General features: G+C 39.1%; 2 protein-coding genes across 4 annotated transcripts in view; both read left to right on the forward strand.

Moving 5' to 3' along the window:
* Nucleotides 1-739, forward strand: part of st6gal1 (ST6 beta-galactosamide alpha-2,6-sialyltranferase 1) — a 65,493-nt gene extending 64,754 nt beyond the window's left edge. Inside the window, exon 10 of the mRNA XM_088320526.1 lies at nt 690-739. The gene's annotated coding sequence lies outside the window, so the exon portion shown is untranslated. The remainder of the gene's footprint in view (nt 1-689) is intronic.
* Nucleotides 690-23,933, forward strand: uimc1 (ubiquitin interaction motif containing 1). 3 transcript variants are annotated; one of them, XM_088320522.1, is made up of 20 exons: nt 690-785; nt 3,581-3,727; nt 3,855-3,942; nt 3,997-4,115; nt 6,662-6,806; nt 6,927-7,069; nt 7,195-7,809; nt 7,958-8,067; nt 8,309-8,408; nt 8,486-8,590; nt 14,654-14,694; nt 14,798-15,000; nt 18,980-19,020; nt 19,091-19,166; nt 20,137-20,403; nt 21,506-21,575; nt 21,700-21,802; nt 21,896-21,944; nt 22,024-22,057; nt 23,285-23,933. In XM_088320522.1, the coding sequence occupies exons 2-20, from the start codon at nt 3,590-3,592 to the stop codon at nt 23,436-23,438; spliced, it is 2,601 nt and encodes an 866-aa protein (XP_088176648.1). In that variant the 5' UTR covers nt 690-785; nt 3,581-3,589; the 3' UTR covers nt 23,439-23,933. The 3 variants fall into 3 exon arrangements, with proteins under 3 accessions (XP_088176648.1, XP_088176650.1, XP_088176649.1); XM_088320524.1 differs by having other exon boundaries at nt 7,195-7,482; XM_088320523.1 differs by lacking the exon at nt 21,506-21,575 and having other exon boundaries at nt 23,285-23,395.
* Nucleotides 23,934-24,025: the final 92 nt, after the last annotated feature.

Here is a 24,025-nt window from a genome sequence, read left to right on the forward strand (position 1 = left end):
TACACCGCTTATCCCCAGTAGGGTCGCGGGGGTACTGGAGCCCATCCCAGCAATCATCGGGCAGTGGGCAGGGGACACCCTTGACTGGTTGCCAGCCAATCGCAGGGCACACAGGGACAGACAACTCACTCGCTCATTCACACCTAGGGACAATTTGGACAGGTGTTATGCCCGGCCAATTCCCCTGAAATGCATGTTTTTGGAATGTGGGAGGCAACCGGAGTGCCCGGAGGAAACCCACGCAAGCACGGGGAGAACATACAAACTCCGCACAGGAAGTCTGGAGCTGGATTTGAACCCACGCAGGAGGTTCTCAAGACATGAAAGGTGCCGCACATGCCTGGTTAGTATTAAAATAATATTGTATTTTTATGAAGTATTTTTACCAGCAAGAAGCGCTAAAAAATACACACTGTCCCTTTAAGATAAAAGGCATCTTCACGTAAACGATTTGTCACATTGCTTTTACGAAACCCGCACCAAGTAAGTCAAAACATTGTCATTTAAGTTCACTTATCGTAATTATTTACTTGAATCGTGTTTACTTGAATCGTCTGAATCAACAAAAAGGAGTATACATTGTTTTAGATCCACTGTTTTAAAACTGTGACCCAAAACTTCCCGACTACAAAGACCGACACAAAACATTGCTTTAATCTAAAGCTCTAAAAGTATTTCTTTCCTTTCAGTGTTTGAAGGCACCGCCTTTGACGTTGGTCACGTAATAGTGACGTCACTACGCAAACCGAAACAAACATGGCGCCGCGAAAGCAAAGGAAAACGACGTGAGTCTTAACTAATATATATTTTTTTACTGTGTTTTTTTTTTTTCAAAGTGTATGATTTCCATGATTTAACCTTGCATTATAGCAAACACAGACATGTGGTTTTTATTGCTTTAAATTCATATTTAGAATGCCTTTAGCAGAGTTTACCATTTCATGCTAAACTTCGCTGTCCAACGTGCATCGTTTACAAAGAATTCAAGTATCCAAGAATTTTGTTCTTTTTGTGTTTAAAAATAAAACCCCTTCTACAGTTGTGAACAAGCGCTGCTATTGGCATTAAACTTCATTCATTTTTATTTTTTTGCAGTGGGTGACAGATGATTCAAGAGTGGACATTTATCGAATACTGCATCACGTAATTTAAAAAAAATAATAATGATTCATTAATTGTATTAAAAATAGGCCACTCTTAAGTCTAAATCAGGGTTCATTGACATTTGTGAGCTTCTTTATTGTTACTGATTAGCACGAATGGTTGTACATTGATCCCTCGGTTTTCGTGGTCAATTGGGCCACAAGTGAAAATCCGCGAAGTAGCGTCGCACCTTTATAAAAGCCCCCAAGGGTTAAACTTACCCCAAGATCACGTCGTTATCAACTCTGAATATAGGATTGTAACAAAATAATGATTTCTCTGCAAATATTAACAAACCATACACTTGCAACTGGTGTCCTCGAATTGAGCCAGACTTCCGCAATGATTAAAATAAAACCATCGCGAATCTAGATAGATAGATAGATAGATACTTTATTCATCCCCGAAGGGAAATTCACATTTCCAGCAGCATCCCTGAGCTGAGAACAGTACAATAATAAAGCCAAAAGAATACAATATACAAATACCCAGTGTGACGTGCAAATGCCCACTGTAGCGTGTTATATAGAGTAACTAAATAGTGCTTCACAGAATACATATTGCAGTAAGATTCGGTAATATCCAATGTAGGTGGTGTGGTTTAATGTGGGCCTTTACTCTGCCGGGTGGAGTTAAAGAGCCTCATGGCATGAGGAAGAAAAGATCTCTTCAGTCTGTCCGTAGTACAAGACAGTCTGCTCTTCTGTCTGGAGATAATGCTGTGTAGTGGATGCGATGGATTGTCCATGATTGACCTCAGCTTTTTCAGTGCTCGTCTCTCAGCTACTGTTGTTAGGCTGTCCAGCTCTTTGCCCACAACAATCTACCAGTTTCCCAGGCATTGTAGCTCCAGGTCATCCGTTTCATGACTAATGGACCCGGCGTTGGCAAGATAGAGTCCTCAGAAGTGGGGGTGGAAAGTTGTTAGCCTATCTGTAACATTAGGCTGGACCTGCAGCACCCTTCTTAGGTGCTTGAAATCCTTGAAAATGCTTGATTTTTAAAGTTGAGTTATTGAGAATTCATAAATGCTTGAATTTTGGGTGAAAGGCCTGTAAATACTTGAAATTTTGCCCATGTTTCGCAATAAGTCTTCTTAAAATTGATGCCAACACAGCTCTCTGGTGGCTTGGCTTTGCCATTGCATTTCTTCTTACCTCATGATCAACTGCAGCTGCCATTACTTTGTATGGCATTGTCCTATGAAGAGCTTTGCCCAAGAGGTCAGGTGGATGCTAATCCCAGCTAGGGCAGTATGAAATGTGTTTTAGTGCAGGGATTACGTATCAAGTATGGACTTCCTGCAACTGAAAATGAAAGCTACATATTACTCTCATTTTTATCCTACACCTATATGGGGAGAGATCTATCTAAAAAACGACTATACTTGCAGTTTAACAAAGATTTAAAATGTATACGCCTGATAAGTGCACACACAAAATTAAAAATTACTTACACAAATTGTAGATATATTCGTGGGTCTGCAAAATACATGATTCACCCCAGATTTTTTTTCTTCTAATGGTCCTGTAGCATTTGAAAAAGATTGACTTTTAAAGTCCTTAAAAAGTACTTAAATTTGGCCATGAGAAAAGTGTATGAACCCTGTGAATAGAATTGGGGTTAAACTAGGCTCAATCAACCAACAAAACATCATCCTACATAGGAATTACATTTCTCAGATGAGATGATGATAATGGTGAGTGAATGTATTGGTGCATGAATAAGGCAAATCGATGAATTTGTCTACCAAAATTAATTATCAATTAAAATTAAAACAATATTAACCCCCAGTAGTTTGCACAAGCACTGCGACTGGCTGGCAACCAGTTAAGGGTTACCCCCTGCCCGAAGACAGCTGGGATGGGCTCCAGCACCCCCGCGACCATACTGAGGATAAGCAGTGCAAATAATGGATTCATAGTTTGCACCAGCTCAGTAGCCTAAATGATAGGGCGCCCACTCAGAGACTGGGAGGTCGCTGGTTCAAGCCTCGGCCGAGTCATACCCTAAGACTTACAACATTGGTACTCATTGCCTCCCTGCTTGATGCTCGGCATTAAGGGTTGGAATTGGGAGGTTTGGTCACCTAATGACTAAAATGGCTGCGCCCTGTTTGGCTGCTGCTGCGGCTGCATCGGCTCGCTACAGTGTAACTGTACGGGTCAGGTGAATCGACATTTTGTTCTGTGTGCATGGTTACAAAGAATGACAGTAAAAGTAAATTCCATTCTATTCACAAGCAAGGATCAACATTTTAACTATCAACTGGAATTTTTTTTTTTTTTGCTGTGACTGGCGTCAAATGTCTTTTTATATTTTGACCATTTTCATACAAGCATTAGTAGTTTAAATTATAACACAAATAACTTACAATGACAAACCTAAATCACTTAAAGATACTTCATTTTCAAGATAACCTCTGTTTTTTTTCCAGATATGACTCATGTTAAGAAGTTGTGTGCTGTTAAAGCCAAACAGCATGCCTCAAAGGAAGCACCGCAACAGGGACGAATACCCTGAAAGCCAGTTGTTGGACCAAGACTCGCAGGAGGACATAGCACTTGATGACACAGAACACCAGGTAAAGAATTGGGGAAAAAGTCCTGTACTTGCAAACTTTATGCTTTTAATATAGTCTTTGTGTAAATTTCAAAGTGTCTGTAGCATTAATACCTTCAAACAACAGCAGCTTGTCTTTGTTCTCATAGGAGGAGCGCTTCAACTTACTTCTGCCACCATCTTTGTCAGAGAGAGAAAAACGTTCGAGGGACAGGAAATACAAAGCCAAATACACAGGTAGAAAACATGTTTATCAATCTTTGAGAACATTTATTTGATTACTTTTCCCAGATATGACCGAAGAGGAGATGATGGCTTTGGCACTACATCTAAGCGCCCAGGAAGCCTGTGTATATGCACACCAAGTGCAGCAGGAAGATGATGATGTAATGAAAGCCATCACGCAGAGTGTGAGTAAAGAGAAATACTTGCTTAAATGTTGTCTTCATTTTTTTGTCTAAAATATAGTTGTTTTTATATTGTGTTTACTATTTATGGATCATGCATTAGATTTGGCATATGGCAAAAATTAATGTCGGTACATATGTGCTGTTGTACAGCAGGGGTCGGGAACCGATGGCTCTCGAGCCATATATGGCTCTTTCTACAGGTATATATGGCTCACGAGCCATATATGTCTCTTTTCACGAGTATACATGTTTTGCAAGCCATATATGGCTCTTTTTCACGAGTATATATATATATATATATATATATATATATATATATATATATATATATATATATATATATATATAGTTCGAGAGCGTTCTCCATTCGGGCCCGGTGCTGTGGAATGCTCTTCCTCCTGAGATTTAATCTGCAACCTCAGTGGAACTGTTTAAATCTAGTTCAAAACACACTTCTATTCTACAGCATATGAATAAGCTATATTTTATGCTGACAATATCTGTGTATTATTTGTTATTGCCACATCCATTGCAGCCTGGTCATCCTGGATGGGGGATTACCCTCATGTGTGGTCCCTTCTCAAGGTTTCTTCATTTTCCTCATGTTTAAGTTTTTGAGTTTTCCCTTGCCCTCATGTAGCTTTTAAATCAGGAAATGGTGTAATAATAGTGTGTAGTTGTCAATAATATGTGGTCTGTGCAGCCCGTTGAGACTCTTTGTGATTAAGGGCTATACAAATAAACATGACTTGACTCGGAGATAAGATAGGACTTGAACAATCATTTGAAGTATTGACACTGTCAGGAGCGATTGTCGCATGTGTTAAGGATAATAGAATAGAATAGAATATGCCTTTATTGTAATGATGATGCAGAAAGGGTTCGGTCCAGTAAATATAGGACACACTTTTAACCACAGTTTATAGTCAAGGTGTCAAGGTCTTGTGGCTGTAAATCGCTAAATAATCCTCTATATGGAGCTCATTAATATACAGAAGCTGCCCTACTTACGAACGAGATAGGTTCCGGACGAGCGTTTGTAAGTTGAATTTGTTTATAAGTTGCTTCAGTGCTATATTTTGTATGTTTAAGCCTTGTATAAGTAACTTGTATTGTTTTTCCTAAAAAATAAACATTTCATAAAATAATATGCTCTATAAAGATCAATAAAGTTAGGTTTAACTTACTTTTGGAAGGTAAGCTTCATTAGTTAGGTGACTTCCTCCTCCGTGGTAAAGAGTGGCTGAAAAAAGCGATCCAACCATTTTCTCAACAGCACCAAGCTTTAATATTCCACTTTCATTTCAAATGAAACGTCTCGCCTCTTCTGTACACTTTACACTAACCATATTGAATGGATGCACGAGATAAAAAACAATAGAAATGTCAGAGTTCTTAGCGTGCTGGAGTACAGTATAGAATGTTTACACACTAAATAGGAAAATAAAGCAGATTTCTCCCCGGGATGGATGCTGGGTGAACTATTACAGCACCACACACCGGTAGCGGCGTAAAGAAGCACTACAGTGCTGTCCTGTACTCAGAAAAAAGTGCACACAACACAAAATCTAACTTACAGCAATGATCGGATATTTTTCGACATCCCTAAAAAATGATCTTATCTACCATTTTTTGTTAGTCGAATGGCCATAAGTAGGAGAGCGTCTGTATGTTCATTGTTGAGACACTTCATGATGAAAAGCCACAGAACAAACTTTAACCCAAAACAAACATTTTAACAAAAAGCCCTAGCAAAGCACCTGCAACAATTTGATTGGGTGAGGGGTAGCAACGATAGGAGCTTTAAACTGGGCGCGGGCACTCCTCCTCGCTCAGCGACGTTTGCACTAAAGGTAAACATGTTACTATCATTGTTTACAGTATTTTGTTACATTTTTACGATATAACTTTGCTTGCACCTTGTTTTAAAACCATTATTTAGGGAAAAAACATTACAATCAAATTTTGCTTCAACACTCTTAAGTAACTTTGGCAGGGAGACAAATTTTAAATGGTATATTCTTATTAATAGGGGACACAGGCTCTGGCATTATTATTATTTCATAGATTTGATCAAACATCACACAGTGAAATGAAATGTGGAATAATTACCTTTTGTCTGGAGAGCAGTTGGTGATTTTGTTGAATTCTGTCCTAAAATATATGGTGTAGCTCTCTCAAAGTTTTAAAAAAAATATGTTCGCTCTTTTGTATCGTTTGGGTTAAAAAGATTCCCGACCCTTGCGCTACAGCCAACACCAGCTGTTTGGCTGTTTCCAATAAATAAGATCAGTTCACCTGCTAGAGTCGGGCAATTTTGCCCTGATGTAAAATCAAAACAACTAAAATATGACCGTAATATAAGTAGTAAATAGAGAAAGCAAAACTTTGAGCTTAACGATGCCCAATAATGGGGTTTCATATTCAGATAATCAACATTTGGCTGTGAAATCAGCCAGGGAGAGAAATATAGCCACTAATGCTAGCAAATTACTGAAACAGTGAATCAGTCCACGCGATTCAAGGATTTTTTCCTGATCAACCAGAGACAAGAACTTTCTCAGAGTCAAAGCCTGCTGACCGAAGCAGACACCTCTTCTTCTCGACGGGGTCATTCATTATCGAACGGAATGGCCGAGCTAAACAAGAAAATGATGGCATCGGGGAATACCACTACAAACCTAAGCCAAGGCGAGTGAACTATGCAGCGTTTCATATCAAATAAAAATGTCAGATAGGGTGAAAAAAAGCCATAGGTCAACATGCTGAACTATGCTACTGACTGCTCCTAATTTTTGCTGTTGTAACTAGAGATCAAAGAGAAGGGTGAAACTAACAGAAATCAAACCTGTAAAAGGAAGAAAACTGCAGAATTGTCACACAGCCACGATAATTGCAACCAGGCTTTACCAAGCAGCTCTGAGTCGACCAGTGAATTTTTGTACTCGCCACAGGTAACACACCGCCCGAATGGTTTACCAATTTGCATGCACAAAAGCAGTTCTAGTGGTAACATAAAGAGGACAAGATAATTTTTTTTTTCATCACACATCAGACTTGTTTTTTCTTCCTCTATCAGAGCACCGATTCCACGGAGATAGAGGGCTATTCGCTCCTTAAATCCCCGGTCTTCTCCATGAGTGGTTCAAGACCCAGGGTGTCATCCTCCCAACTGAGGCCGGACATACTGGAGAGCCTCAAGGGCTCTGGCTACGAGCACCAGCTTATGGATAGAAATGTCCCTTCCCAAACCTGTCACAAAAGTCCTGTCTTTTACGAATCCAATACGGGGGATGACTGTGCCGAGTTTGTGAAAAGTTTGGGGTTTGGTGACGAGGTTGGACGTAAAGGCTCTCGGGATGGCAAGGCAAGAAGCCCTCAACGAACAAACTCGGACATTATCTTTTCTTCTCATGAAAGCTTAAGCCAATCTGGCAGGCCTTCTATCTGTCTGTCCAAGAGCCCGGTATTCCCTAGGAGCCCTATGCAGTCCAGGAAAATGGTTTGCCCAAAGTATCCAACATTTCAAGAAAGTACTCTAGTCATGTCAGGGACAAACATTAAGCTCACCCAAGATGCTCCATCGACCGGTACGGTCCAACGTCAGTTTGTAAGTGTCGCAGCCGATTTATCGGAAGCAGAGCTGACTAGCGACACGACGGTTTGCTGGTCTGACGAAGAAGCGGATGAGACTGTGCGTACGCTGCATTGGAACATTTCTCAAGCGATATGTTTGAAAAATCGGATAGTCTGTAAATGAATTGCCCCTTTTTGCAATTCTTTATATGCTTTTATTGTATTGTTTTCTATTTGAGGTTAATTTTCGTCTTACTGTGTTATAGATTGTGCGTTCACCCAGTCCCATCTACCCAGAAGAAAAGGGCTTTCAACAGGTACATACCCTGGCAGCCCATTTGAACAAAGAGACCAAGACAAAATTCTCCAGCTGCAGGTAAAAACAAATGAACTGTCTTAATTTCCCATTGAGGTTCAGACTTAAAACTCTTTAGCGTTTTATTCATATTGCACGTTTTGTCTGCATCATACTGCAAATGCTCAATTATGCTCACCACACGCAGATTAATGTGCGCTAAATTACTAAGACTGACCTGAGGGGAGGAGAACTAGTGAAGAAGTAATCAACATTTGAAGGCAAATCCACTTTAATAGTGATCATCTATTTGCATTTTCAGTCTAAATACTGAGCAACCGCCCTCCACCAAGTCTACAGTTCACTACTATTGGGGGGTTCCCTTCTGTCCCCGTGGTCTGGATCCTGACGCCTATACGCAGGTAGATTCTTCCACAGAATTGGACTGATGGGATCGGGTCTGGAAATATCGTGAGATAACTTTTTTTTTGGCTCTTAGGTGATTGTGGCCCAGATGGAGGTGTATGAGAAAAGTCTGAAAGAGGCTCAGAGGTGTATGTTGAGGAAGGCTTCTTGGGGGGATGCCATCCTGCCGCAATCAGAGGTAGTAAGATTAATATATAGATGAGGGGTCTCCAGCCTTTTTCAAACAGAGAGCTACATTTTGTTACTATTTAGCTCTAAGGGGCACCCTCTTTGATATGCATTTCTATAATAACAACTTATCATGTTGATACTCTGTTGTTACTATGTTATTACCAGGTTAACTTTTGCAAGTCAAGTGAAATAGACCATTATAAAGTAATCTTTGCTAGTAAATAAATGACCCTCACTGGTGAACTGTTTTCATAACGGGAACCTTGGAGACCCCCTGTTCTGCAATATAAAATAATTTAAAAAAATCTAAGTGGTTTTGAGTTTTTCCTTGCCCACATAATCAAGGTACTCACATTTTGACACCAATTTAACTCACAGAACCACAGAAAGAGCTTGAAATGGTTTACCTGGAATCATGCAATGCCTTTTTTAAAGTAAAGTATTTGATGGGATGTAATTGATTGGTAGTCAATTTGTGGCATTCAATTAGAAAACAATATTTAAGGTACAGTTGGAAGTTTGCTGCCATTTTGTGGATTAAATATATATATATATATATATAATATATATATATATTATATATATATATATATATATATATATAATATATAATTTCATGATTTAATTTTGGCTTTTTCTTTATTATCAATTTTCCGCTTGGGGTAAATTATTTATTGCGTAATTCAAGTCAAGTCACATTTATTTATATAGCCCTTAATCACAAAACTGTCTCAAAGGACTGCACAGGATTACAATGACACAATTACCTGATCTTAAACCAGCATGCGGGCAAAGGAACAACTCAAAAACCTCAGTGTGAGGAGAAAAGAGATACCTTGAGAAAAGACCTCACATGTGGTAATCCCCCTTCCAGGATTGACCAGGGTGAATCACAATTAGCATTACTTATACACACAATAGTAAACATTAGGTAAGATGTTGAAAATGTCCGGAAAGAGCATGACACCAACGACGCCCCGAGCCTGTAAACTAGTCCAGAAAATCTATGACGGCCATGCAAACAGAGTTGCCGGACACAACCTAATGTTTGATCTTACATTACACATAGTCCAGCGTTTTTCCGAATTGCTCAGTCCACAATTGAATGGATTTGGGAGTACAGTCCATAAACATGCCCGATTAAAGTCGCCGTCGACGATAAAGCTCCGTTGGGGTGTGCAAGCTGCTGTTTAGCAGCGGGCAGTAGATCACATCTTAAGTGGACTGGGAGCCAGTGCAAGTTGGCCAATACAGGAGTAATATGCTCAAACCTTTTGGTCTTAGTCAAAAGTCTAGCTGCCGCATTCTGAACCAGCTGCAAACTTTTAATGCTAGACATCGGGAGACCAGAAAGCAATACATTACAGTAATCAAGCCGAGAAGTAATTAACACATGAATTAAAACGTCTGCATCTGATTGGGACAGCATCGAACGAATTTTCCCAATTTTACGGAGGTGGTAGAAAGCTATTCTAGTAATATTTTTCACGTGTAACTGAAACGACAGATTAGGATCAAATATAACACCTAGATTTTTGACCGAGTCACTATGGGTGATATTACATTTGTCTAGGTTCAGGGTAGTGTTTGAAAACAACTGACGACAGTGAACTGGACCAATAATCAACATTTCAGTTTTTTCTGGGTTAAGGTGTTAAAAATTAAGTGACATCCATCTTTGAATCTCAGTAAGGCAAGCCTCCAGATTTCTACAACTTAAATGTCCAGTTGTTTCCAGTGGCACATACAGTTGAGTGTCATCTGCATAGCAATGGAAACTAATATTATACTTGCGGATAATGTCACCAAGCGGTATCATATGAATACTAAAAAGAAGGGGGGCAAGTACAGAGCCTTAAGGAACACCACAGCGGACATTAGATAGTTTAGAGGTCAGATTGCTATAGTTAACATAATGCATCCTGTCTGACAGGTAGGACCTAAACCACGAGAGTACAGTTCCTGAGATACCAATGCGTTCTAAACGAACCAGTAATATGTTGTGGTCGACAGTATCAAAAGCAGCGCTGAGATCCAGCAGCAGTAACATTGATGAGGCACCGGAATCTATTGCTAAAAGGAAATCATTGGTTACTTTAGCCAGGGCTGTCTCAGTAGAGTGATTTGCCCTAAATGCTGACTGGACAGTTTCAAAGAGGTTATTTTCTGACTTGAAGTCATTTAGCTGCTGTGCGACGACCTTTTCAAGTAATTTTGCAAAAAATGGCAGATTTGACACTGGCCTATAAATACCTAGGCTTACTGGGTCAAGGTTAGGTCGCTTAAGTGTGGGTTTAATGACGGCAGACTTGAAGGCTACAGGAACAATACCCGAGGATAGCGATATATTAATAATATTTAAAACTGATGGTCCTAAGATCCCAAACAGATCCCAAACCAGTGAAGCTGGAAACGGATTCGAGCAGGCATGTAGTTTGTTTGGCCCTACTGACCATCTATGTTAGATTATCAAGGGACAAATCATTGAAACTGGAGAATGTTTCTGAACAACCGCCGACATGGTCCTTACCTACCTCCACATCTTTGAGATAGGAGGAGGATACAGAGCGTTCTTTTAAAATTTAATTCCTGATTATTTTAATCTTTTTATTAAAAAATTCCTTAATGTCGTTAGCAGAATAAGTACAACTATTTGGGTTAAGTTGTTGTCTGGGAAGTTTCGCCACTGTGTCAAACAAAAATTTCGGATTATTCTTATGTTTAACAATAATTTTAGAGAAAAACGATGCTTTAGGTGAGGCAAGAGCTACTTTATATTTCAGCTAGCTGTCACACCAGGCCAGTCAGAAGACCTCCAGCTTAGTAGTAAGCCATTTTCGTTCAAGTTTTCTGCAACCTTGTTTGAGTAACCTGTAGGTGTAAACCAAGGTGTATTCTTCTTTAGTCAAAATTTAAGCCTTAGGGGCGTCACAGAATCAAGAACATTAACCAAAGCAGTATTGAAGTTGTTTGTAAGTGAGTCAACAGACCCAGTGTACAAAGGGAAGGCTGCAGTTACCGTAGGTAATAGTTCTTTTAAGGCTAATACCGTTTTAGGGCGGATATTGCGACTGCTAAAGCCTAAATTTTCCTTATCACAGTAAACATTAAACAGCACCTCACACTTAACAAGATAGTGATCAGAGATGGCATTAGGATACGGTAACACTAACATTAGAGGCTACTACGCCACGGGTCAGAACGAGATCTAGGGTGTTCCCATCTTTATGAGTGGGCACATCAACAATTTGATTGTAACAAATGTATCAATCAGTGACTTAAAAGAAATTGCAAGTGAATTTGATGGGGAGTTTATGTGAACATTAAAAGCACCAATAATTACAACATTGTCCGCACAAGTTAATAATTCTGTTAACAGTTCTGAAAATTCATCCCAAAAATTTGAGTATTGTCCAGGTGGGCGATACATCACAACTACATAAATTGGTGTTGACATTAAGGACCTCCTAACAAGTGCTTCAAATGTTTTAAAAACAGTAGGGGTACCAGGAGTAAATTTCAACTTACCTTCTGATATAAGAGCAACACCTCCACCTTTTTTGCATGGTCGTGCCAAGTGCGAACTTGTCGTAGTATTTTTACGGTACTTTCATTCAGCGATTTTAATTTTCACTGTGTGACGTTTTGAGTGTTGAGTGACTTAAAATTCGACTCTCTCCCGCCGTCACTTATGAGTGCTGACGCTCATTTTGTCTGCCACTCTGTCTCAAAACGAAAGTGTTAAAAATCCCTACAACTGAAGATACTTACGTATTTACTTTTAGCACAGGCGCTGGGCAATGGAGCAAAATGCGCATGTCCTGTTTATAATTCCTAACACTTACCCAATCAAAACGTTTGAGTTTCTTTGCTACAGCTTCTGGATAAAACGTTCGTTCTCGGTTAAGGTTTTTTCCTGCGAGTTTTTATTAGAAATGTCTTGATAGTGAACCTAAATCGTTTAATTAGCTTTCTTATAAAGTACTATATTGAATCGTTATATTTTCCCAAATACGTAAATACGTAGGGCCACACGGTTGAGCTCAACTCACACAGGGAAAGACGGAGAGTGGTGGGGGTAAGCGGTGGGGGCGAGAATAACCCACAAAAAAGCAAAACACTCTAAAGCACATACAAGACCGTAAAATGTAGAATAAGCAGTCACTCCATCAATAGATTTGCATACATGTAGAAATGTAGAATAGATTTGCATACATGTAGAAATTTATTCTACAAATGCAAGTGTATTTACCACAACAAACTCACAAAGTTAGGGGGAGAAGCCTCAGTAAACACTATAAACTCATTTGGTTTTAACCAGGTTTCACAAAGGCCAATAAGGTTAAGATTGTGTTCATTAATAAGGTCATTGACAAGCAAAGCTTTGGAGGCTAGTGATCTAATATTCAGAAGGCCAAGCTTCAGCACTGTGGACTGAGCTGAAACCTTTCGCGAGTTTTAACCTTAATGGCAACCTTAGTGGTAACCTCCTCTGCCGGTTCCGGGTCTTGTGCCTTTCATGACGGCAGATGCGGCCCGAATTCCATACCACAGGAATATTGTTGACAGGTGGAGTAGCAGGATGACTATTGGTAGAAAATAATGTTATTTCTTCTCCCTCCTCACCTAACAAGGGAGAAACAGAGGTAAGAAGCACAGAAGAAGATGCTATAGAAGAGTACAGATCAGGGTGTATGGTGCAGTCAATAGAACGCTCTAAACTACAAAAACTATGTGAATTGCATGAATCTAGCGTAGCGCTAGTTAGCTCTAGCGTTACAGACACCACACCCGTGGTTACAGGTTCACTAATCACCTGTGACTTGGCCTGCACTAGTGTACCCTGTCATAGAAGGCTTAAACAGTAATCTATATTTTTAGAAAGTGTGAGAGTACCTTCCCAGTTAGGGTGAAGGCCGTCTCTCCTCAGCCGGTCAGGTCGGCCCCAGAAAGCAGGCCAGTTATCCACAAGCCTAAATCCCTGCTGTAATTCTTTTGATCGACTTTTTTTTTTTTAAACATAATTCAATAAAATTACTTTGATAATAACTTCATGGCTTCCACTCCACTACTGACTCTGAGCGGATGTTGAGAGGCTTGCAGCACATCCCAGACTACAAGAACACCACCAGCACAATCAGCTCTGCAGACAGCCTGCCAGACGACCTCAATGCATACTACACTAGCTTTGAGGCCACAAACAGAGACACGCACACACACTTGGACCATCGGACCCCTCTCACCACCACTAATAGTTACATCAGGTCAAGTACTCAGAGTCCTGAAGAAAATCAACCCCCACAAAGCAGCAGTACCATGCAACATCGATCCTCAGCAACTTCTACAGCTGCATTGTGGAGAGCATCCTGACCAGCTGCATCACTTCTTGGCACGGCAGTATCACAGCCATGGACCGCAAACTCCCGCAGAGAGTGGTTAAGAACCCTCAGAGGATCACCAGGACTCCACTGCCCTCTGTGCAGAGCATATACCACTGCAGAGTCCACAAGAGGGCTGGTTCCATCATTAAGGATGCCACCCACCAACAACATGACTGTTTACATGTCTGCCCTCAGGACGGAGGTACAGGAGAGTGAAATGCAGGACAACCCGTCTAAAGAACTTTGTTTTCTCCTCTGCTATCAGACTCTTAAACGGTTGCTGATTGAACAATACACCACAGACACGTTCAGCACACTGCAGACACTACTACACTACAGACACTTTAAAATGGACTATACTCGGACTATTTTTGCACTACAGTCACTTTCAACTGTGTTTTATCTTGTTTTTATCTTATTACCTTAACTCATCTTGACTTAATCTTGTATTTTATCTTTTGATATTAGAAATATTATTTTATATATACATGTATATAGTTTCTTGGATTTATTACACTGGCAACTGTGTAGACAGCAAAGTAAGAATTTCATTGTGCAGGGAATTGTGGTGGTTTACTGTGCATATGAGAATAAACACTTTGAATCTTGCCATGTTTCATGTGATGTCAATGACAAAAGTTTTGAAGTGGTAAACATTTATATAATAATGATGATCATGTTTCTTGTAGGAATCCCCGATATCTGACTCTTCTCACAGGAAACTTCGAAGGTAAAACTTTACCTGTGACTTTCATTGTTTAGGTTCATAATCTGATTCATTAGAAGTTAGCCTGCCCTTAATTTACTTTTGACCATGTCGAAATAATTTACAGACGTGGACTCAGACGGAAAGACCAAAAGCCTAACAGTCAAGAAGTGGACAGCATTCTGTTAGAAACAGAGGAGGAGGAATATGACGAGGAGGGGGGAGGAGAAAAGGTGGAGCATCAGGAGGATGAGGATAGAGAGATGGAAGAAGCGACTACATATAAAGACAGAGATCAAACAGACACTGACAACTGTGTTGTTTGTCCAGGTACCACAAAATGCTTTAAGGATGAATTCACGCGTCATGGTGAAGGCAGAAGACTGTTTTTTTTTCTCTTTAAACCTGCAGAATTAGCTTTGCAACGGTATACCAAATATCAATGCAAACTTCAAGTCTCAGAGGGCTGCACGGACTACAGATTATTGCAAACCACAGACTATTATGACACCATCCTCTGATCTAAAACCTACATGAGGGCAAATAACACAGAGATATTGTCAACAGAAAATATAGGTTATTCATATGCTATAGAATAGAAGTGTGTTTTAAGCTTAGATTTCAACATTTCCACCAATGTCGCAGATCGAATCTCAGGGAGAAGAGCATTCCACAGCATCTGGGCCCAAATGGAGAACGCTCTCGAACCATATATATACATATACTCGTGAAAAAGAGCCATTTATGGCTCGCAAGACATGTATACTCATGGACTCATCTGTGACCAAATTATCCGATCTGCAACCTCAGTGGAAATGTTTAAATCTAAACTTAAAACTCACTTCTACTCCATAGCATATGAATAACCTACTCTTCTCGTCGGCTGAAAAATAGTCTGTGTAATATAGTGTAATAATCTGTGAAGCCCTTTGAGACTCTTCGTGATTTAGGGCTATACAAATAAAAATGACTTGACTTGACTTAACATTAACAACACCTACAAGATTTTTAAATAACAAATACGGCATACAGTCACAATAAATACTTGGTACCATTGTACACGGTGTTGAATCATGTAAATGTCTAATCGTGGGACTGATACGCATAACAATTTTCCGTTCAGTGTCAGTTCAGTAAAAATTTTCCGCAAAATTTAAACAAAAATGAATTTTCAGGGTGTGTTCTTGAAGACATAAGCCTTAATTTGAGACATAGAGCCATTCTCAATTTTACCACTGGGGTCAGATAGAGGTCACAACCTCCATAATATGACATTTCTATGCATTCAATTAGAAATGTCCGTATATTAACACCAAAATGTGGTAGGAATGTAATTTAAATGTTGTTTTCCATATACTTGGGCATGGTAATATCATATTTATTGAATATATGATATAAAATCAGTGGTACAGTTTGAGCAGAATAATTGTACAATAAAAGGTTCTGGAGGAGCCGTTGGATTGACTGAAAACCCTGCTGCGTTGCATAGTTGGATGATTGCTGGTCCTGAGTTAGCAAGGCTTACTTCTGCGTTTAAAAATTCGGAACTCAGGAAACAGTGCTACACTGAAATAACAAGGGATCATGATCAAATCCCAAGTGTTCAGAATACTTTTGTTAAGAATATTCATTGTCTGACACAAGTAATTCAAAAAATGAGAAACCAATTGCTGGCGACAGGGAAAGGTCTACTGGTCCTGGATACTCGAGTTATCTCAGATCCCTCTGTTGCAAAGACTATCAAGATAGATGAAGCCAGAGGCCAGCAAAAGTACGAAAAATTCATTGATGACGCCTGATTAAATGCACCACTCCATTGCGGACACACTTTCGAAGAACAAGCTGCATTTGTTTATATCTCCACCTGTGAAGATACAATCAAAGCACTTGGTCCTTAGTGGAATGATTGTAGCCTTTCACGTCTTTTCATATCCTGTCAAACAAGACAGGGTGATCTTGATCAGTTCTTCAGCCATGAGAATAAAACAGCACCACCATCTTTATCTCAAGGAGAGGCATGTTAAGAAAGGGAACAAAGTCTCATCTGGTTCACTGTTTTACGTCAATGGATTCTGGTTTGTCAGAAACCACTGTTGGCTATGTAGAAGCTGTGTTTATTAAAGGTGCTGCAGCTGTGCACACGTTGTAACCAGGTACTACTGAAACCTTCCAGGTTTATGCTGATAATGTTTTCGAACCATACATCAGATCACAATTGACAGGCAAAAATCGCTTTGACATTGTTTGGGATGTGTCTCAAAAAAATAGTCTGAAAGCCGTGACAAGACAGGAGAGAAGTGGGGACCCTACGCAGGTTTGAACCAGGCATTCTAATGCCCAAAAACTGGAAAGACTTCTTGTCTATGGATGAAAATAAAGCGGAATTATTTGAATATCTCTCTCTTCAAATTGAAAAAATACGAATATAATTCCTGAGAAAGATATCTATGCCACAAAAGGCAACACAGTCCTCTGTTCTTCAATCAATCTCCTTGTTCCATCCACTCACAAGGAAGCGGACACTTGCCTGTTTCTTCATGTGGCAGATGCAGCCAACAAGGGAGCCAACAAGGTGATCCTACTAACTGTTGACTCTGGTGTGGCCGTTTTGGCAATTAATGTCTTTTAGAAAGTCAGTCCTTAAGAAATGTGGATTTCCTTTGGACCTGGTAGCAATTTCTCTATTATAGCTATTCACTAGGTGGCTGCTGCATTGGTTCCCATCACTTGTTCAACGTGTGTGGCATTTCATTTTTTCACCGGCTGTGACACAACATCTTAATTCTGTGGTTGTGGTAAAAAGACTGCCTGGGATACATGGCGTGTATATCCAGAGGTCACAGAGGCTTTCCATGAAATGTTGCAGATGCCACAAAAGTTGAGTGACCACTCTTATCTGCACTGGAACATTTTGTCGTGCTTGTCTAAGACGGAACAACTGCATGTCTAGATGTGAATGAGGCAAGGAAGCATCTTTTTACCTAGAGATCAAGATCACTAAAAACCTTCTACCTACACAGGATGCTGTGAGGCAACACATAAAAAGAGCAATGTAGCAGGCTAATACATTGAACCTTGCTTTGGCTCCTTAGCTATGTTTGCCCAGTCCTTAAGGATCGGGAGGGTTTTACAGGGAAGCTGTGGATGGCAGCCACTTTGGACAACACTCCCTGAAGCTTCACAGGCTTGCTATGAACCTGTGCATTGTAGTTGCATAAAGCGTTATACTAGGCACTGTAAATGAAAAAAGGCAGCCTTAAAATGCACAGCACTATGCACATATTACTGTGACTGCAACAATTAAATCAGTGTTCTGTACTTGCAGGAAGTGTTCTGAAGTTGCAGGCCAACATCGTAATCCTCAAAGGTCATGGTCCTAAAAATAAATGTACAGACTTTATGTAACCTGTTCAACTGTTTACACTGCATATGCACTACAATTGTTGTTTTAAGTTTTAAATAGCTCAAATTATTTTCTTGTTCGTATTCATCAAGTATAGTTTCTTAAAATCCAAGAGTTTTGTATAGATCCATCCTACCGTGGGATGATTTTCCAACCTTGACCTCCCAGCCTCCATAAAGTGGTCTTTTCAGAATGATATCAATATTAAAAATGGGTTTCTCATCCACAGAAACACAGACATACAATTTTGTTTATATTTCTTTCACATTTACCTCCAAAGATAGACAGGTATCTGATTTTATGCATATAAATGTATTATGCTAGAGGTCAGTGACCCTTAGCTTACCCCAGAGTTGACCTGTAAGAGTAATGTAGATATTTAAAAGGAGTTTCCCCTGGTCAGAAACATAAATATACACATTAAGTCCACATTGCTATTACATTTAGATCCTTAGATATAAACATTTCTAATTTCATGCATAGGAAGTTTAAATTTCCGAGGTCAATGACCTCTACCTAAGCCCTGGAGATGCCTCTAAAAGACATTTTGGTATTAAATATGATTTGGCATGCCCAAGTATATGGAAAACCAATTTGATTTACATTTCTGTCACATTTAGGTGTTAATATACAGACATTTCTAATTTAATGCAAAGAAATGTCATATAATGGAGGTTGTGACCTCTATCTGGCCCCAGAGTTCAAACTGAGAATGGCTTCACATCTCAAATTAAAGTATATGCCTTCAAGAACAAACCCTGAAAGTTTCATGCTTTTTTGATTTTGTGCACAATTGTTATGATAATAAAGGCCTAACAGCTCCTTTATATCATCCATTAAAGAAATTGAAGTTTTAAAAAAAAATTCGGAATCAACCTTTTCTTTTTCTTTTTCTTTTGTGCACAGAGACCCAGATAAGCGACTACGAACAAAGGGATGAGTCAAAGGTAAATGTTGCCCTGGCAATTAAACTTTATATTGGAAACATAACCTTATATGGTTTGTCATCTTCTGTAGCCAAGCAGCCCAGAGTCTCCTAATACTGCAACACATGGGGATGATCAAGCTGTGGATGAGGGGAAGATAATAGAAGGTGAGGCTTACTCAAAATCTGTATGCAGGGGACAAGACATAAGACGCCACACAAGATCGGAGTCCAGTTTTTAACGTATTTAATTTTAATGAGCAGACTGTAAAAATAATCAAGTTCTAAAATGAATCACTTATGTTGCATGATACTTTTTCAAACAAGCTTACAAAAATAAAAAAAAATGTTTTCTATGTATATAAACTGGGTATTCATATCTTATTCATCCACTTATTTTGTAATTGTGTTGTGTGATCTACGATAACTAATTAAAGCCCGTCTTTTGTAACAAAAACAAAATTAAACTAGACTTCTTAAACATTTACATCTTTTCATTTAGGAGTCTGCAGAAGTTACATTAATAGATAACTTTCCATAATTGACGGATTCTTTTTAAGAGTTGATGGGGACATTTTAAAGCTGTCCGTTATTTTGACGGGTTGAAAATTGAGCCATAAACCACAACAGAGGTACTTCTTTTGGAATCTCTTGCAGCACTTTCAAAGAGAGAAAGGCAGAGAGACATAGAAGAACAATGTGTGAATGATACAAAAAAGGTCGGCGAAAGAGGAGCCGGGCTCGACCTGAACGTAATGATTGACACTTTAGGCCCGACCGGGGCCGAATCTCAGGCCGAACTTGTGCTTCGGCTTTAGATCTTACGTTTACCATGTCTAATCCCGTAAACAATATTCACTATGTTGTTATCAATGACAATAAAGAATATTGTAACTGAAATTCAAATGCTTATACTGTACCCTACAGTAAGAGCTACAGATGATCTCTTTCCTCAATGGGCTCTTGTGATTAAGGGCTATACAAATAAACATGATTTGATTTGAATATTAGAGTTAAAAATGTACATATATATATTTTGCTTGGTTTAAAAAATTCTAGTTAGAAAGTCTATTTGCTGTCTTAAAAATTAACTTTCATTTTTAGAGAATTAGTTATTTTCTATTATTACTGGTTGTAGTTTCCGGCAATGGAGAGCTTCAGACAATCCAGCCGCTCTGCAGCGACTTGGGGAGACGCTCACCAACAGATGATGAGGAAGAAAGAGCCCCTGAAGTGTCCTGTTCTCTTGAGCTAGAAATCATGGGCCATGACACTGCCGTGGAGTGCCCCATCTGCCAGGGAACTTTTCCTGCAGACAAAATTGAGAGGCACGCAGCATACTGCAACGCTGAGCCTGACAGTGCCTCAGTGGACGACACGAGGAACTCGGATGAATTTTCGCAAGGTTAGATGAAGGCATTCAATAATTCATGGTCACAATCAGTGTTGGGAGTGTTACTAAAAAAGTAATTGGTTACAGTTACTTCTTATTTCATTTAAAAAGTAATTGTGTTACCCACCAGATTACTGACACACAAACGTAACGCGTTACTCTAAAAGTAACTGCCTAGTTAAAAATTATCGTATATACTCGCATTGAAGCCAAAATCCTAAAATTGCTTCAAAATAGCTACATAAAATAAATGTAAAAATTATTGTACACCAACCTGTGGAAGCGATGGAGCCTTTATATTTATTGGCTTTTGCAATCTTGAGAGCTTGCAAACTAACAGTTGACATTCCATTTTATCTTCAAACCACTCGAATATTTCCTTTTTGATATCTGGTTACCGTCTGATACCTTTTCCTTTTTTCTCCATGCATGGTGTATTGCAAAAATAGTTTTACAAATATAAAGACTAAAATTCAGCACTCTTATACTGCAAATTCTGTCTTTGCGGTTTCCCCAATGCTTTAGTTTTTCCTGTATAAGCCATGCCTCCTCCCCATGCGCTGCCTACCATTTGCAACTCGTGACACACACTATCAAATATGTGCATATAAGCTGACCCCCTGATTTCAGTATTTTATTTCGTAGTTGTAAATACAGCTTTAATGCCAGTAGATGCGTCAGGACAAATATTAGTAGGGAGAAATCACGCATCTGTGCACTCTGTGCTTAGGACAGCGCCACGGTAACTGTATTCAATGTTATTTTGTAGGTAGTCATAAACATCCCAGACTTACCATATTTATGTGTTTGAGGTTGTGTTGGCTGAATGAGGGTCTTTTTTTATCACATTATCAGAGAAGGAACTGGCAATGAACATACTGCATTGTAATTCATCTTTACCTTTTAAAAGTAGCTGATTAAGGCACCATGTTGTAAGGAGACTTGAGTTACAACATTTTATCAATAACGTGTTACAGTACTTGTTACCGTGAAAAGTAATTGCGTTTTAGTATTGCGTTCCTTTTCTATGCGTTTCTCCCAACACTGGTCACTGGTACGTTTTTTGACAATACAATTGAGAATACTCAACCTCCTCAACCTCAAACACTTGCAGTCTCCCTGAAGCCACAAAGGAAAAGGAAAAAATGGGCAGAAGAGAAGATCGACACCTCATTTACCGAAGAGTATGTTGACTAGCGTTTTTTTATAAACTGGTGATTTAAAAATAACGTTTTACTTAAAACAATCAAAAAGGAATGTTAATGATGTTAGCCTACTACATCAAATCTCACATCTGGTTCCCAACAGAATCCAGGAGAAATGTTACATCTGCCAAAAATCTGTGGGCCTGCAAGACTACGCAGAGCACACTGACCTGTGCATCCGGCGGCGGGCTACAAAAACATCAGGGGTAGGGCTGGAGAAAATGCATCATATTTTTTAAATAATTTTAAAATGTTTCTTATCGAATATAGAAGACATTTGTTGTTGTTTTTTATTCTAGAAGGGGAACCTGTTGGCAGCCTTGGAGCATGTAGACAGCATGCATGCAGGTAGGCCAGTCACCGTTGGCTCACGTGTGAGCTAAAATTATCAAAACAGTCAACAGTTGTAATTTTTTAACTTTTGCAGGAGTCGGTCCATCTAGATCCAGATTCCAGCAGGGGTAGGTTGTCAGTCATCTCACAAATTTGAAGATGCAGCGAGTTGACTTTTAATTTGCGGGAATAAAAACCTGACTCACTGCCAGGTAGACAACTTTTTCAGGCCTTGTAGACCCTTTAAAGCAGGGGGCAGGAACCTTAGGTCCGGGAGCCATATACGTCTCTTTTCATGAGTACATATGGCTTTTTTCATGTGTACATATGGCTCGCGAGCCATAAATGTTTTTTTTTCTAATGAGTACATATGGCTCTTTTCATGAGATTCATATGCCTCGCGAGCCATATATGGCTCTTTTCTTGAGTACATATGGTTCGCAAGCCATTTATTGCTCATTTCATGAGTACACATGGCTCAGAGATAACATTTACATTGCGCAATTACCTATTGCATTGTTTATTAATAAGCAGATTGACACACTTGCGAAGCAGATATATTTCTAACTGCACAAAAGATTCAGTCCTGTTTTGGCCATACATTTCTCAATCTTTTATATGGAAGTTCAATAAACCATATATGTTCATTGTTGGGACACTTAACAAACTTTAGGTACACAGAAGCACTCTAGCAAAGCACCAAGAGCAGTTTGATTGGGTGAGTGATAGTAATGGTTGGAGTTATACACAAGACGCGCGCACTACTCCTAATGATCGCAAGTCTTAAAAAAGTGAACACATTTATAAGATTAATATTGATTTAAACTAAAAAAAAGATTTATTGAGGTGTATCAATTGTCTTTAAGAATTCACCGATTTACTTTTGTGGCACCAGCGTGTGACCACAATAACAATAACTATCAAAACGGTGATGTTGTTTCAGTCTAGCCTTTCAGAGCCGACGCATGTCCTAAAACAACCCACAATAACACATATACACAACTTCTTGCAGAGGATAAATATTTGTGTTTTATTTGTTTCTATTGTGGGTTTTTTTGTCGACTTGGTCTTAGATGTGTTTTTAAAAGGCATTAAAAAAAGTCTTAAAAGTCTTGTGTTGAACTTTCTTTAAGTTGTAGGAACCCTGTCTTAAGTAACTGTGGGAAAGAGGCTAAAAATAAGTGTTATATTTGTTATGGTTTGGAAAATACAGTATATTCAATAAATGAAAACATAATTTAAATTAAGACCCACTTTTTGAATTATATAAACATAAAAATATCAAATACAATACTCACTCTCCCATGAAATTATTAAATGCAATCAGTAAAACATGCTCATGTGATCAATCTCAGGGACGACAAAGATGAAGAGGCGCCAAGTATTCCTGTGGCGGGGGTCAGCGACTCGCCCATCAAATCGTTTACACCCATCTCAGAGGCAACCGACTGCCTAGTGGACTTCAGGCGGCAGCATCGGCCGAAAAAAACTAGCCATAAACGAAGGTGATGCCTTAATAGAAGAGGGAGAATTGCCAACGTCACTCCACCTTGGAACTTGTAGTCTTCCCTCGATTTTTTTTCAGCAGACTTGATTCTTTTCATGGACACTGGAATTCTTGTTTTGTATCACAGCTAAGACTCATCATTTTAGTAAAACATTCCATCCTTTTAAAAAAAATATTCACACCTGCTTTTTAATGACCATAAATAAAACAACTTGACAAGGGGCTTTCCCATGTTTGGTTGTTGTTTTTTCCTGAGTTCCGGATTCAAGTCTGAAATTCGCATATGAACAAATTATGGTGTAAAGAATGGCTTTGTTAATTTCCCCTTGACATTTACAAGAGAGATGCCTTAATTTATGTACAGTAGTTTATTTTGTTCTACTTTGAGATGAAGTTTGTGCATTTTTTAGAAATAAAATGATTCATTGTGACTAAATTACTGTGTAGCATGCGTATGACTTGATTCAAATAAACTGGTTTTCTATTCTTTTGCAGGATAGTAATAGTTTTCTGGTTGGTGAAATGCAATTGATTTGACCTGCTGTGGAAAGGCACATGCCCTTTATAGATCCCACAGTGTGCGGCATAT

Source organism: Urocampus carinirostris, chromosome 17, assembly GCF_059441175.1.
Source record: "Urocampus carinirostris isolate Australia breed hairy pipefish chromosome 17, RoL_Ucar_1.0, whole genome shotgun sequence".
NCBI lineage: Eukaryota > Metazoa > Chordata > Actinopteri > Syngnathiformes > Syngnathidae > Urocampus > Urocampus carinirostris.

Excerpts from the sequence above, each read along its gene's own strand:
- uimc1 (XM_088320522.1), top strand. The coding sequence starts at position 3,590 with ATGTTAAGAAGTTGTGTGCTGTTAAAGCCAAACAGCATGCCTCAAAGG. Across the intron at positions 15,001-18,979 it reads CAACTGTGTTGTTTGTCCAG|AGACCCAGATAAGCGACTAC; the intron begins GTACCACAAAAT and ends TTTTGTGCACAG. Across the intron at positions 19,167-20,136 it reads TGAGGGGAAGATAATAGAAG|TTTCCGGCAATGGAGAGCTT; the intron begins GTGAGGCTTACT and ends TACTGGTTGTAG.